Source organism: Phyllostomus hastatus, unplaced genomic scaffold (assembly GCF_019186645.2).
Source record: "Phyllostomus hastatus isolate PE091 unplaced genomic scaffold, TTU_PhHast_1.1 phas_contig_86, whole genome shotgun sequence".
NCBI classification, from domain to species: domain Eukaryota; kingdom Metazoa; phylum Chordata; class Mammalia; order Chiroptera; family Phyllostomidae; genus Phyllostomus; species Phyllostomus hastatus.
This window is the reverse complement of record NW_025333977.1, coordinates 89881087-89895409: the sequence shown is the minus strand read 5'-3', so window position 1 is coordinate 89895409 and position 14323 is coordinate 89881087. Positions and strand designations below refer to the sequence as shown.

The following is a 14323-nucleotide window of genomic DNA, read 5'->3' as shown; positions in this document are numbered from 1 at the left end:
GTTTGATAAGGTGTTGTAGATGCTTTCTCTAGAAGGAGAGAAGAGTCAAAACCTGCAATGTGCTCTTACCTTTGTAGTACTCTATGGGTTAAGGAAAAATAATACTAAATGTGATTTTCACAGCTGAAAGTGGCAATAGTGAAGTCAAAAGTGATTTTGTTGTACACTCTGTATGTTGTGGGAAACCACCAGAATCTCAACCTAAGGGAAAAGAAAAAAGGAGTGGGGAAAGAACACAGACAATCTGTTCCTAATGTGGAAGTAACTTTATTGAAAGCAGATACACGTGATACCTTCCGCAGAGCAAAAGCAGCAATCCACAGGCTCATGGACTGCTCACACCGCTGAACTGCCTGTGCACACACGGCATTGTAATCAAGGATCTGGACCTTGGCAGGAACCAAACTTGAGTTCATTTGAAGCAAATTTAGCTAAAGCTTAGAACTAATCATAATGGTAAAGACTTTAAAGAATCACCAAAATTCAAATGTATCATCTGATTAAAAAAAAAAAAAAAGGCCTATCATTTAGTTTAAGCTTCCTCAACTCTCCAGACAAAGGAAAAGATTCTGGGTTTTTAAGTTCTTCAAATAAGACTTCTTCGGAGGAAATTTGCTGAGAGAAGCCCAGGATAATGGGAACTCCTCAGCAAGCTTTGTGGAGGAGAAGCTCTGGGGTACAGAAGCCTTGAAGCCCGGCTATCTCTGTTAAATCCTAGCACTTCTGCTTGTTAACTATGTGACCTTTACCAAGGTGTCCTCTCCGTGCATCAGCTTTCTCAGTTATAAAATGGAGATACTAGTAGTATCAACCACATGAATGTACAGATCTTATAAAGGGGACAAAATAAGTCTACAGTAAATATTAGCTATTGCCCTCTGATCAAATACGTGTGTGTGTATGCATATGTTTAAGAAAAGAAAAAGACACCTCATTCATCATTTTTGGAGGGAGATTGCAATGTGGATAACCAGATAAGAAACTCAGTTTTCCAAATCAGTGGTGAGGACTCCAGAAATGGCTTCCTTACTCCTGTCTCTGACAAAGATTTAGGGAGCATATATTCCTCTACTGTGGTATTAGCCACCTAAGTCTGGTAGCAAAAATGTATTAAAAATTGGAATTTTTTTTCCAAAAAAAATGGAATATAGTACCAACTGTATACTAGGCTCTGTGTCATGAAAAATAATAGCTTTATGCTTTTTATTACCAAAGGTTGCCCAATCTCTGCTCCTGGTCACTTTTCTGGCTGTGAAGGAGGGGAACATGTGTCTTAATTTTTTCATAACCAAAGCCTCCCTACTTCCCCCATTCACACTAGGATTTTACTTTCACAGTACTTAAAGGGCAAATCAACCAACAAAAAACTAAAGGACCACCCCAGAGATGGCAATAAAAAGAGAATCGAGTGGCAGCTAGTGTTTTGACTGCAGAGCACAGAAGATGACTTTAGGTCCACTACACGCCATCCCCGCCTCCCTGCAACAATGAGCCAAGAATGAGGCGTAACAGCCCTGCAGCAAAAGTCACACAGATATTGGGGATTTTGTCTTCAATAAAAAGTAGCACTCCAAAAACTACAGGTAACAGATTCTTACTCTTCCATGAACCCTTGAGACGAACATTTGTAAAAGGTCTCTCTACATAAGGATATTTACTCTGCTCCTTCAACCATGTCTTTCGAAAGCATGGCTCAAGACATCCTTCCAGCAGTCTTCTTACTCAATTCCTTTATTTTTCAGCTCCTGTTTGACGCGTTTCAGGTAATAAGGATCAGGGTAGCCATATCTGCAGAAGGAAAAGCCCCTTAGCGTCATCGCACATGGTTTTAAAGAATGTGTAGAGTAGGTTGCTGGCATTAATATTGTGTTGCAAACATTAACAAGCACTCCTGAAGGTGAATGACTTATAACCACTTGTTAGTGTGTGGATGTGAGTCCTAGTCAGTGGGCCTAGCTGTCTGCCCAGCATCTGCCTTCCAACAAGACATTCTGTGTTTTCAGCTCGTGGTAAGCAGTGACTCTCATAAAGTTATACCATACTATGTTAAAATAAGTGGTTTATATATAAAAATATAACATGTTATATATAAAAATATAGTATAGTATATATTTTTATATTTTATATATAAAAATGTAGTGTGTGCTACAGGAGGATTTTCAAGTTTGGAAAATTTGCAAAAGTCTCAGGACCCTTTTGAGTACTATAGGTTGAGGTATTGTATCTGAATTTCACTGAGAACAATTGGATTGCCTATAAAACAACTTTCACAACATTAAATAAGAGTTTTTCTAGAGTACTATTAGCCAAGTGATTTTAGGATCTCTATGGAGCGATGGAAGGAATGGGTAGAAGAAAGTATAATCTTAAAAGGAGGCAAAGTAAATAATGTTCCTAGGACCTACCCTTCAAATAAACAGGAAGCCTCAAATTAAGTCACCTGAGATGTCACTCATCTCGGATTTTGAAGCCTCCTGCCTTTTGATGCAGAATTTAGTAACTGTATGATACTTTGTGGCTGGGAGAGTAGGTGATGGAAACCAATCTGCCTTTGAGATTAACATCTCTCAAAATACTGTACTGTACCCAATCCCATTGCTGTAAAGAGTCCCTTAGAGCCATATTCTCAAGCTGCCATATCTTATAAGCTCGAAGTTCTGTTTAGCAATCATTTTATTTCAAAAGGCTCTCACCTTTCCGGTCCCCCAGAGATGGACGTTTTATGGTGGATATCATTCCATGTAATGGCACTTGCGAGTCCTGTAACTCGAGACTCCCCCACTGTGAAAATTAGCTTTTGTTTAAAGGCTTTCTGGAGCAGTTTCAAAACCTCCCATCCTTCCTCATTATCAGGCAAGTATGCAGTTCGCTGTGTTGAAGAATATGGCATTCCTGGGTTTGGGTGCTCTTCCTGCATGAAGACAAAGCAATGTTGCATAAACACACTCCTGAGTCTAAATTCCACCACACAGACAAATGTATTCATTTGCAGATAGAAGCCATCAAAACCAAAAAAAAAAAGTATTGATAAATTCATATTTCTCCTCTTTTCCTAAATTCATGCTGGGAATGCCATCCATCTTCCTGGCTCCCCCCACCCTAATACATGATCAATCACCACCCACCCTTTCTCTCCCTTAATAAACACAAACCATAAGTGATAGGCAAAGATTGTTACTTTTATCACTATTTAAAGCTATTGCATATGACCATGGAAATAAGTCCCTGGGAAATCCACCCATTGGTGACAGCACAGTCTCTTTGCTCAGTACACCGGAAGGAAACCCATGGATCTCAGAAACACTTACTGTTTGTATGCCTCCTTCCATACAATAATTAATCACAATGGAGCCACAGGATTCATAACCTGGAAGTGCATATTTTCGGACCTCGAAAGTCATGGTGCCCTCTGGCTGATTCCCTTTCTGGACACCGTAGAAAGTCTGGCACACAGGACAGACTGGCTTGTATGTCATGGCTTTCTTGATACAGGGGCTGCAGAATCCGTGCTTGCACTTTGGTAGTACTAGCTTGTTTCTAATGGGCTCCATACAGATGGCACATATGTCCTCTTCCTTGTCCACTCTTGATGCCTGAGAACTGGCAGAGCGCTGGGATGTTGGTGAAGCTGTTTCTGAATCATTACCATCAATGTCCATGGGTGTTTCACGATCCTCATTCCGTTTCTGTCCAGCTAACAGGGACATTCCCCCTGTTCCTAAGACATACTGCTTTGCCTTTGCAAGATGATTTGGCAACCCAATAAAGATCATTGATTCTTGATTTAGTGCAAAGAATACACCTGGATGCCTATTTCTAAAGTCACCGATGAACTTGCTCCTATATAAGTCCTTTCTCTCCTTGCCCAAAGATTTCAATGGAAGAACTTCTCTCACCAGCTGACATGAGACATGTTGATAGGCATCAGTGAAACTTGCACAAGCATGCACAGACAGATCTAACTCCTTGTCCTTAGATTCAAATACAATGCAGGTTTTCTGACTTTCTTCCCAAACCTTCCTTTGAGTGTTGTACTTTTGTTCTATCTCTGATATCTCCTGGAGTAATTCAGCTTCTAAAAGCTTGTACTGTGCCGTGTCAACCTCAATTCTGTTCCTCCTACACAGAGTCAATATTTTCACAGGAGCCTCGACAGGACTTTCAGAAATTTGGGAGGCAATAATATGTCTGGCAGCTGAAACATCATCATGGGTACCCATAAGAATTAATTCTCCTCCATTCTCCTTTATATAAAGCTTTTGAAACTGGCAGCTCAGTTTCTGTTTGATTTTATTTGCCTGCTTACTGTCAGCCAATGCAACACATACCTTCTTCATAGTTCCTATGCTCTGCTGAAACTCATGAATAAAAGACTCTTGAGCTGATCTGATGTCACTTGATTGACTTGAGGTGAAATCTAAAGAGACCATATCAGGAGAACTCTCTCGACTTTTTATTTTTATACCAAATCTTTTCTCTACTGAGTCCATTTTTCCAGGATAGGTATACTTGAAGTACTCGAAGAGAAACAAGGGAACTTCATAGCAATTGCTTTTTCCTTCTGACTTGGTTTTTGGTTCAGAGGGAGAAACACAACTGTTCTGGCCTTGCTGGAGTGGCTCCCGCTCTGTTGTCAAAGGGGATGATTCATGTTTCTGCTCACTTTTTAGGAGTTGCTCACTCAAGAAGCCATGTATTTTTTCAATATCTTGGAAGTCACCACGCACTCTCTCAATTCCATTGTAGCCCTCTATTTTTGTGACATTGGGGCAGAGAGTGGTTATGCACTCCCTCTGCTCTTTAGAGAACAGGTTACAGTTCAGTTCAGCCGTGACAGTAAGGAAGATCTGAAATTTTCAAAAGAAGAAATGAAATCTCTCAGACATGCAGGCCTACAGTCTCCTCTCAAGAGAATGTCTAAAGACTAGAGAAACAACTGCTACGTATGTCCTCCCTTAGCAGAGGATGACTTTCAAATCCTTTTTACACAGGATGTAGCATGTTATAGCCCAGAGGTTCTCAGCCCTATCTGCACATTAGGATCACTTCGGAAGTTAAAAGAAAAAAAAAAAAAGCCAAGGCCCAGGCACATCTTCAGTGAGCCTGATATAAATGTAGAGTCTGGGTATTAGAATTTATTTTATTTTATTTATTTTTAAAGATTTTATTTATTTTTAGAGAGAGGGGAAGGGAGGGAGAAAGAAAGAAAGACAAACATCAATATATGGTTGCCCTTCGCATGCCCCCTACTGGGGACCTGGCCCCCAATCCATGCACGTGCCCTGATTGGGAATGGAACCGGCGACCCTTTGATTCTCAGTCTGGCACTCAATCCACTGAGTCACACCAGCCAGGGCTGGGCATGAGAATTTTTAAAAGGCACTGTGGACTAACAGTCTGAATTTTACAGTTGCCACTATCTGTTTGGCCTTAGGGAAGACAGTGGAGAAAAGGCACTTGTCATTCTGAGAAGTTGCTATGGTTCTCACAAAAGAGTCTGTGAGCTTGGAAGGGAGTCATAAATCTGAGGATGTTTTTTCCCATACTGTTTTTTTTCTCATCTTCAATCCCCTCTGCGGCCTCCCCCTCCACTTTTTTTAACTAAACACCTAACTACATGCAATGTTACTGGACCCTCTAAGCTCTCAGCCTTTAGAAACTCAAGTATAAGACAAGCACATTAGATTAGGCTAAAAAAAGATAGGCAAATTGAATATAATATAAAAGCAATATTTCTAATGTTTTGTTACCCCTCAAGGTCTTTGCACATGCTATTTCCTCTGCATGTAATATCCTTCCTCTAGATCTTCCTTGAAAATGCTTTCTGAATCCAGCCACTCCTTACAGTGCCATCAGGACCACCCTAGAGTCCAAGCCATTACCACCTTGCACCTGGTCCACTGCAACTCCTCCTGACTGGGCTCTGACCTTCCACTCTAGCCCCTTCCCACAATCAGTTATCCACACAGTAGCCAAAGTGATCCTTTAGAGACAGAAATCAGATCACACTACTCCCCAGGCTCAAAATCATGATGAATCCCCCAACATTTAAGTGAAAAGCCAAAGTTCTGACCTTCATCCCCAAACACCTGACTTCTGAGTACCTCTCCAAGTTCTTCTCATACCACTCTGTCCCTCACTCACTGCCCTGTAGTTCCTGATGCTCAGGATGTAAGCCTGCCTCCTTGAAGTTCCTGATGCTCAGGATGTAAGCTCCGGTCTTGGGGCCTTTCCTCTTGTGCTCCCCTCTGCCTAGAACATTCTTCCCACAGAAATCCACTTAGCTAGGCTAGCTCCCTTATTTCATGCGTGTCTCTACTCAGACATTACCTCATAGGATAGGTTTTTCCGGATATACTAAAGTAGTGATCCCGTCACTGTCATTTGTCCTGCTTTATTCTTCTTCCTAGCACTTACCACTGGCAGACATTTTATTATAAATCTATTTGTTTACTATGACTGTCTATTTCCCTCATTAGAATGTGAGGTCCCTGAAGGCAGTCTGGTGTGTTCCTGGCTGTAGCCCCAGCTCCCATGACAGTGCCTGGCACACAGTAGGCAGTTGATACTGATTTGTCAAATGACTCTTCACATCGCTTGTTCCCTCTCATTCAAGTCTCAGGCCAGGGGAAGGGTCAAGTCAAGGAACATGTATATAAAGGACCCATGGACAAGGACCATGGGGTGGAAGGTAGAGGACTGAATGTGGGAGAGGGCAGGGGAGAGCGCGGGGGGAAAATAGGGACAACTGTAATTGAACAACAATTTGAAAAATTGAAAAAAAAAATCAAGTCTCAGGCCAAATGCCACCTCAGAGAGGTTGTCTCAGACTACTGGTTAGAAGTAGCACCACCTCCTTCCCCTACTCGCCCTGGCCCTGTACCTCTCTAAGGCACATATCACTCTCTGAAATTGTTTTATTTATTTTACTTGTTTATTTTCTTTCTATGTACCTCCCAACACCCAGCAGGGACCTGCTATCTTCTGTGTCCCAGTGCCTAAAATGGTGCCCGCCTCATAGTAAGTCCTCAGTTGATGGTTGCTGGACCAATAACGAAAGGTACAGAGACTGAAGAGGAGGTTGCAAGCGCATACCTGGCTCCTTCTTTCAAATACTCACATTTTGGACACAGGAATCCACAGCATTAGGAATATGTTCTTCATTTGGATGCTTCTCACCAGACCTCTCCCGTTCTTGTGATGGTGTTTGCACTTGAGACATTCCAGGTCTCATATTCTTCTCTATTGGATTTTTGGTAGGTTCCAGGAAAATAGTCACTGGTTCGTTGTCAACCAGAATTTGGTGCTTTTCTTTTTTCAACACTCTCTCCTTAGCTTCAGTGGAGACATTAAACATACACATACACATAAACATGGGAGTGATTTTAAATACTCCTCTGATTCAGGCATCTGTACCCTGCCCAAGCACCCTCCCCGGAAGGGCTGCTCCCTGCATGCTGGGATGGTGTGTTGGTGACAGGGGATGTGAGGAAGCTCTTCAAAACTCTCAAGTGGGAGCTTCAGTTTTACTGTACAAATGAAAGATCAATGATAATCAAACACTGACAATTCATTAAAAGTCATGCCTCTGAAACTGTCTCAGTTTCCCTTTTCAATCATATGGAATAATAATACCCACATAAAGTGGACTGAAAAAACAGGGAGTGAACAGTGCAGACTCAGAATTCTGTAAATATACTTATGTGTTCACTGCCACTCATAGAGAGGGGCTGGAAGAAACATACCAAACCCTTCACACTGTTTATCTCCAGGTGTTCTTTATTCTTTTTTCTCTCTTTTCTATGGTGTGCATGTATTATTTTTATAGTCCCCCAAAATAAATCAGTGGAGTATTTATTTAAAACATAAAGCGGAATACCTAAATGGCAAGGGGTGACAGGTGTCTGAGGTGGGGGCAGGGGAAAGTTGTTCTTCTGAGAGCTGAGAAAGATGAGTCGGGACATGGATGCTAGAAGGTGTCCACTTTAAGGCTCAGTCAGGCTAGATCGCCGACTAAGCACCTCTGGGCTCTGTCTGCCACCGTGGGCTGCGTCTCTTGGCAGCCAGAGGCCCAGGTTCCTGTACCTCCACAAGACAGTGCCATACTTTGTCCCGCCCTCTCTCCTTGGTCAGCTAGCACTGGGTCTGCCCGGAATCGCACGGGGGGTGAGCTCCAGGGTCGACCTTTGCACCCCCATCCCCGGGCCTGCACCTCACCTGCCCTTTGCAAGAACTCCACCTTGAAGGTGTTGGGCGCGCTGGCACCCAGGTGTCGGACGGTGCATTCCCCGCCGCCCGAGTTCTTCCGGCTCTGGAAGTAGCTTTCCAGCTTCCAACGTAGATTTTGCCGATGGCAGGGCTCGGACACCCGCACGAGCAGCGGGGATGGCGGGCAGGGGTTCGAGGCCATGGCTTTCTGCGTAGGGCTGGCGCCGCTGCTCCGGACGTTGCTGGACACGGAATGAGGCAGGGGTGCGTCCCGCCCCTCCGCCCGGGGCAGCAAACTTTCAGTTTCGTTTTCCCTGAGCTCCCTCCCAGTTCCCGGCAGCGCTGCTCCCTTTTCTCTCCTTGCCGCCTGCCTTGCGGACCTCGCCGGGTGAGTAGGTCCCCGTCCCCGCAGTCCCCCAGCCCCCGGGGCGGTGGGCGACTCCTCTCCTGCGGCCCTGGTGCCAGCGGCGGGCTGGAAGCCGGCCCCCAGAGCCAGGGCCCCCACGTGAGGGCGAGACTGGTCAGATGCGGAAGTCAAAGTTTCTCCTGAGTTTGTGATTCCTTTTGGCTCTCACTGTTGTTACCGTTATATGCAGCTAAAATGCAATTCCCGTTCTGAATTAGATTAATACCTGCATTTAAAAAAAAATTGAAATGGTTTACCTGCGTTATAACCTATCACCTGTTGTGTCCCTCCAACCCTGTGCTTCAGACGGGCTCTGCGGGTCTTTCTGCCCTCATTCCTTGTCTTGTACCAACAGTGTGGACCACATGCCGCCCTGTGTACTAGGGAATACCGATGAGACTGGAGGCGCCTGCCTCACAGGCTGGTAAAGGGAGGTGGACTTGTGAAGGAAGAAGCAATCTCTTGAATGCCTCCAAGAGGACGTTTGAAGCAAAATCTTAATGAGTGTGTGTGTTGGGGGTAGTTGGAGGAGAGCATCGGAGGCACACATGGAGCACTAGGGCCTTGGAGGAGATGAGATGGGTGAGGGAGATGATAGAGGAAGGGGCTAGACCAGTGCTGTCCAGTACAAATATAATGAAACCAAGGATCTAATTTAAAAAATTTTATGAGCCATATTTAAAAAAATATAAGCAGGTGAAATTAATTTCAATGATGTTATTTAACTCAATATATCCTAAGTTTCATCATTTATGCATCCTAACTTAATCATTCAGCATGTGATGAATATTAAGTACTTACATTTTTACATCCTCTTGGTCATACTGAGTCTTTGCAATCCGGTGTTTATCTGACACTCACATCACATTTCAGTTGGGTCTAGCCCCACTTCAGGAGATCAAAAGCTAGCTGCATGTGGCCAATGGCCCACACTGGAAAGACAGCACAGGTCTAGACAGTGAAAGGTCTTGAAGATCAGTGGGGAGAAATGGAAAGATTGTCAGCTGGGGAAACAGGAGAGTGACATGTCAAGTGTGCATGTTAGAAATGTGGTGTTGACAGCCAGGTGGAGGACACATTTCCAAGCAGGGATGAATGGCAGCAGAGAGGCCAGAGATAAGGTTTTTGCACATGACTGGTAAGAATGGAAATAGGTCAGTCTTTATGGAGAGCAATTTGATAGTACTATCACAATTACAACTGCACAGACTTTATGATTCTGCAATTAGGGGTTGGAGGGAGCCTTTCACACTTTCTAAATTTGAGCCACTAAACTAGTACCTATTCAAACATAAAATGGAAAATTAAACACATTTAAATCTTTAAAGAAAATGTAGTGACATAGCTCAGGCAAGAGGCCCTGAGGCCCTGAAGTGAAGTGGCCGATGGGCAAGGAGTGTTGGGGCATAAGTGACTTAGGTGTTTGGACCTAGTTGATGTTTTGGTTATGGGGCAAATGAGAAAATTCTAAATTTCTGACTTGAGTGGGCAAATGGTGTATCATTGATTGAGCTATGGAATCCAGGAGAGAGAGCATGGATTTTGGAGAGGGTAGGGAGTTGAATCCAGGCAAAAGGCCTGTAAAGTGAAAGTTAGCAAAAGAACCAAGGGAAGATGGCACAGGAGACACCAAGAAAGCAGAGTTTTAGGACTCAAAGAACACAATAACTATAGAAAGAGGTCAAGTAAAATTTAGGACAGAAGGCCAGGAAGCACAGAGAGTCCCAAACAAGATGAATGCAAAGAGGTCTACTCCAAGACACATCATAATTAAAATGCTAAAGGTTAAAGATAAAGAAAGAATCTTAAGAGCAGCAAGAGAAAAGCAGTTAGTTACGTACCTACAGAGATGTCCCCATAAGCCTATCAGCTGATTTCTCAAAAGAAACCTTACAGGCTAGAAGAGATAGCTAGAAATATTCAAAGTCATGAAAAGCAGAGACCTACAGCCAGGGTTGCTCTACCCAGCAAAGCTATCATTTAGAATCAAAGGGCAGATAAAGAGCGTTCCCCTTCCCAGACAAGAGAAAGCTGAAGGAGTTCATCATCACCAAACTATTATTATATGAAATGTTAAAAGGACTTAAGAAAAAGAAGGAGATCAAAACTATCAACAATAAAATGGCAATAAATACATACCTGTCAACAATTGAATCTAAAAAACAAACTAAACAAAGAAGAACAGAGACAGAATCATGGATATGGAGAGTGTTTTGATGGTTGCCAGATGGGAGGGAGGTGTGGGGAAATGGGTAAAGAGGTGAGGGGATTAAGTACAAATAGGTAGTTACAGAAAAGCCTTTGGAAGTAAAGTACAGTATAGGAAATGGAGTAGCCAAAGAACTTATATGCATGACCCATGGACATGAACAATAATGTGGGGATTGCCTGAGGGAGTAGGGGGTGTTGGGTGGAGGGAAAGAAGGGGGGAAAATCAGGACAAATGTAATATCATAAGCACTGAAATATAATTAAAAAAAAGAAAAAGGACAGAAAAGAGTCTACTGGGGTTAACCTCCTGGAGGACACTGATGAGCAGTTTCAGAGGATTCCTGGGGGTGAGGCAGGGGCCCACTACAGTGGGCTGAACAGGCAGATAGATGGAGAAAAGTCATCTTCTTCATGCTGCCCCTGCAGAAAAAAAAGAACACAGTAGAAACCAGTTATGGAAAATTAGGAAGACTTTTGTTGTTATTGGTAGTGTTTTTAAAATGGAAGAGATTGGATGTTTGGGGCAATATGCTCCTTGTTTCTAATTTCTTTGAGGTTAACCACCCTCCCCCGCCCCCACCTGGTCTATAGAAAAGCCTGGTCTATAGAAAAAAACAAGGGCAACACCATCTAAGGCAAAAGCCCCCAGGGAGCCCACCCACCACCAAAGCCAACACTGAAGACTTCCTTCTTTTGTGAAAACAACAGTGCCCTCTGGGGGCAAAAAATGCATCTTGCCTTCTTACTTTCCGATTGTACTGGACTTGCTGCTTTTCCTGACATGTAAGAATAATTGTCCTCTGATGCTATAGATAGCCATACAAAAGTTTTCTACTGCAAAGGCATTACAAATCATTTCAGAGGCAGATGACAACTATGTGGGCAACTAGTGTAGGCTACTATGTTGTTAGGCATTTTCATTTTCTACCTAATTGATAGACAATCATTAAAATAGATTTTTCGGTATTTCTGATTTTTATCCAGATATTCCTCTTTCTTATTAGATCAAGGAATTTACCACAAACTCAGTACACACACCGTTGATGGGCATAAGTACAGTTCTTTTCTTCAAATACTCTCTAGGTTTCTTCATGCTCACTTATATAGTTGGTTTTTCCTCATTTTATTTTTTTAATATTTTATTTATTTATTTTTAGAGAGGGTAAGGGAGGGAGATAGAAAGGGAGAGAAACATCAATATGTGGTTGCCTCTCATGCTCGCCCTACTGGGGTCCCGGCCTGCAACCCAGGCACGGCCTGACTGGAAATCCAACCCATGACCCTTTGGTTCGCAGGCTGGTGCTCAATCCACTGAGTCACACCAGCCAGGGCCTCATTTTATTTTTAATGCCATGCTCAGTCTTACTGCTTGGTACCATTCTCCTCTTGTAACTCTACAAACACCTGCTCCATCCTTCAAGGTCTGGTTCTAGTCTCATCTTCTCCATAAAGCTTTCCCTGCTATAGCCCATATGGCTCTTGCCCATCTCTGAACTGCCACTCTGGTTTCAATTGGAGCCTCTCTGTAAAGGATAGAAGGTAAACAGTAATGACAGCAGCAAGACAATAGTGCCTGTTCACTAGTAAAACTAAAAACTACTCAAGATCAGAAATCATGTTTAGTCTTCCTATGGTTTAGTCTTCCCTAAGATCTGGTCAGTGCTTATTGTATCTTTCGTATTCGTTTCCAGGAGTGGGCCACCATATTTGGGAACAACCATCTTTGCTCAGAAACACAAAACAAAGTATAAACACTTAAAGACCCCAGGTCCCAGGAGGATGGACTTTTCTAAGGTAAACGTACTTATATATAAATGTATATTTATCACGAACTTTGATCAGCACATGAATAGTTCTTCCTATAAGAGCAAGAAATCTGGGTCTTTGGTTTGGTTTTAATAGCCCAATAAAAGTTTTCTCCTTGTACCATGTGAGACAAAGGGAATCGAGAATATGCTGATCTAAACAATAGAGGCACCATTAGGATGGATGACTTTTAAAAATATAACTTTAGTATCATTTTGATTCTGTCTACTCATTCAGCAGTTCTGCTTTTGCAGAGTGAGGGGAGGAGAATTATGGAGGATGGATGAAAACAAGGAAAGAGAGGAAAGACACCTCATTTGTTTAACCATAAAATTCTACATTCAGGCCAGTGCCGTGAAATAAGCAATGGAAAGCGGGTTCTGACTGGTAGGTGGGGGGTGTAGCTAATGTGGCTCATGTCCCTGTGTCTTCTGTTCTATCTAGGAAAGCCCTGCAAGCCTTTGGAAATTGGAGGCCTGTCTGAAAGTTTGGGGTCATTTTGGTCTGTGACCTTTGGGCCTTTCCAAGTGTTAATCTCCAACCTTTCGTCTCATCCTGAATTAGAAATGCACTGATTGGCCTCTAGGAAGTGGGATAGGGTCAATGTTTGCTAGAACATTCAGTACTTCAAGTATTTCAGGCACACAGATTAAACAAAGGAACAAACACATGTTCCCCTACCCGCTCAAACTCAGGGCTTTTAGCAGTTTCTGTTGCTTTGTGATCATTAGGCTGTATTTGTTTTCAGTAATTTATACTCATTTGGTTTCCATTTCTTTAAAACCACTCTAATTTTTCACAGGGTGCTGAAGCAGCAGCTTACAATGAGAAATCAGGTAGGAACACCTCACTCTCAGTCTTGCTCCAGAAATTCTTTGCTCAGATCTGTCCTCAGTGGGAAAAGGGGAACACAGAAGGAGACTGTCTCCCCTGCAAGCGTTCAGGTGCGTGATTGCAGGACCTTGTGGCAACCCAGCCTGAGCCTCAGAGGGGGGACTGCTTCAGAGGCAGTTTGCATCAGCAGGCATGTTCTCTTAGGGTTCCCATTGGTCCTTTCCTTTGCCCTCAAGATGTGAGACTCTTCTGACTACAGCCCTAGAAACTGGTCAGAAGGGGTGCCCCACTGGCTGTCCCTTGCTCAACAAGGGCTGTAAGAGTCAGTGGAACCTGCCGGATTCTAAGGGTGGCCCACTTGAAATTTAAGCACAGGCCAGTTCGATCTGGCTGCTCAAGTGCTGCTTCTTTTAGATAATTCAAACCACCAGAGATCTTTCTACGTGGCTGAGATAAGAAATGAGAGTTGAAGTAAAATATAATTAGTTACCACATTTTACCTATTTTAGGATGCACAGTTTTTCACATCTCTGAAATAAAGCTACTCCCTATCAATCAGTAATATGTCATGGTTTAATTGGTATTATTTTCCTTTCTCGGTAGCATATAATGACGGCATAGATTCCATGAAATACGGTGTCACAGGTTGGGTTCTCAAGGAAGCAGAAACTGAGATGGCATTAGGAATTCGGAAGGTTTATTGTGAAACAAAAAGAGGAGAAACCAGACTGGGCAGGTGGAGCCATCAGATTGTAAGGAAAACTGACAGAGCTCTGCCAGCCTGAGATTGCCCATTAGGGGAGTCCCACATTGGACACAAATGGCCTTGACCAGCCATTGATGGCTGTTTTATTTTAT

At 43.1% G+C, this 14323-nt stretch overlaps 2 protein-coding genes across 3 annotated transcripts in view; one reads left to right on the top strand and one right to left on the bottom strand.

Annotated features, from left to right (window-relative positions):
* Nucleotides 1-247: 247 nt before the first annotated feature.
* Nucleotides 248-8434, bottom strand: DTX3L (deltex E3 ubiquitin ligase 3L). Its single transcript, XM_045851085.1, has 5 exons — nucleotides 8218-8434; nucleotides 7121-7335; nucleotides 3309-4847; nucleotides 2694-2911; nucleotides 248-1788 (listed from the first exon to the last, which is right to left on the bottom strand). Exons 1-5 carry the CDS (start codon nucleotides 8408-8410, stop codon nucleotides 1719-1721), a joined length of 2235 nt encoding a protein of 744 aa, XP_045707041.1. The 5' UTR covers nucleotides 8411-8434; the 3' UTR covers nucleotides 248-1718.
* A 37-nt stretch (nucleotides 8435-8471) lies between these two features.
* The window catches only part of PARP9 (poly(ADP-ribose) polymerase family member 9), a 31738-nt gene continuing 25886 nt past the window's right edge, over nucleotides 8472-14323 (top strand). The window contains exons 1-3 of one of the 2 annotated variants that reach the window (XM_045851084.1): nucleotides 8472-8596; nucleotides 12517-12619; nucleotides 13434-13467. In XM_045851084.1, the coding sequence (XP_045707040.1) occupies nucleotides 12605-12619; nucleotides 13434-13467 (49 nt within the window). In that variant the 5' untranslated portion in view covers nucleotides 8472-8596; nucleotides 12517-12604. Of the gene's footprint in view, nucleotides 8597-12516; nucleotides 12620-13433; nucleotides 13576-14323 lie in introns of both variants that reach the window. The other variant, XM_045851083.1, reaches the window with a different exon arrangement.

Bases quoted from the DNA above. Each gene is read 5' to 3' on its own strand.
- DTX3L (XM_045851085.1), bottom strand. From the start codon at position 8,410: ATGGCCTCGAACCCCTGCCCGCCATCCCCGCTGCTCGTGCGGGTGTCC. The intron at 7,336-8,217 runs GTGAGGTGCAGG...TCTCCACTGAAG, and splicing joins GGAGTTCTTGCAAAGGGCAG to CTAAGGAGAGAGTGTTGAAA. The intron at 1,789-2,693 runs GTGAGAGCCTTT...TTCCTTCTGCAG, and splicing joins ATCTCTGGGGGACCGGAAAG to ATATGGCTACCCTGATCCTT.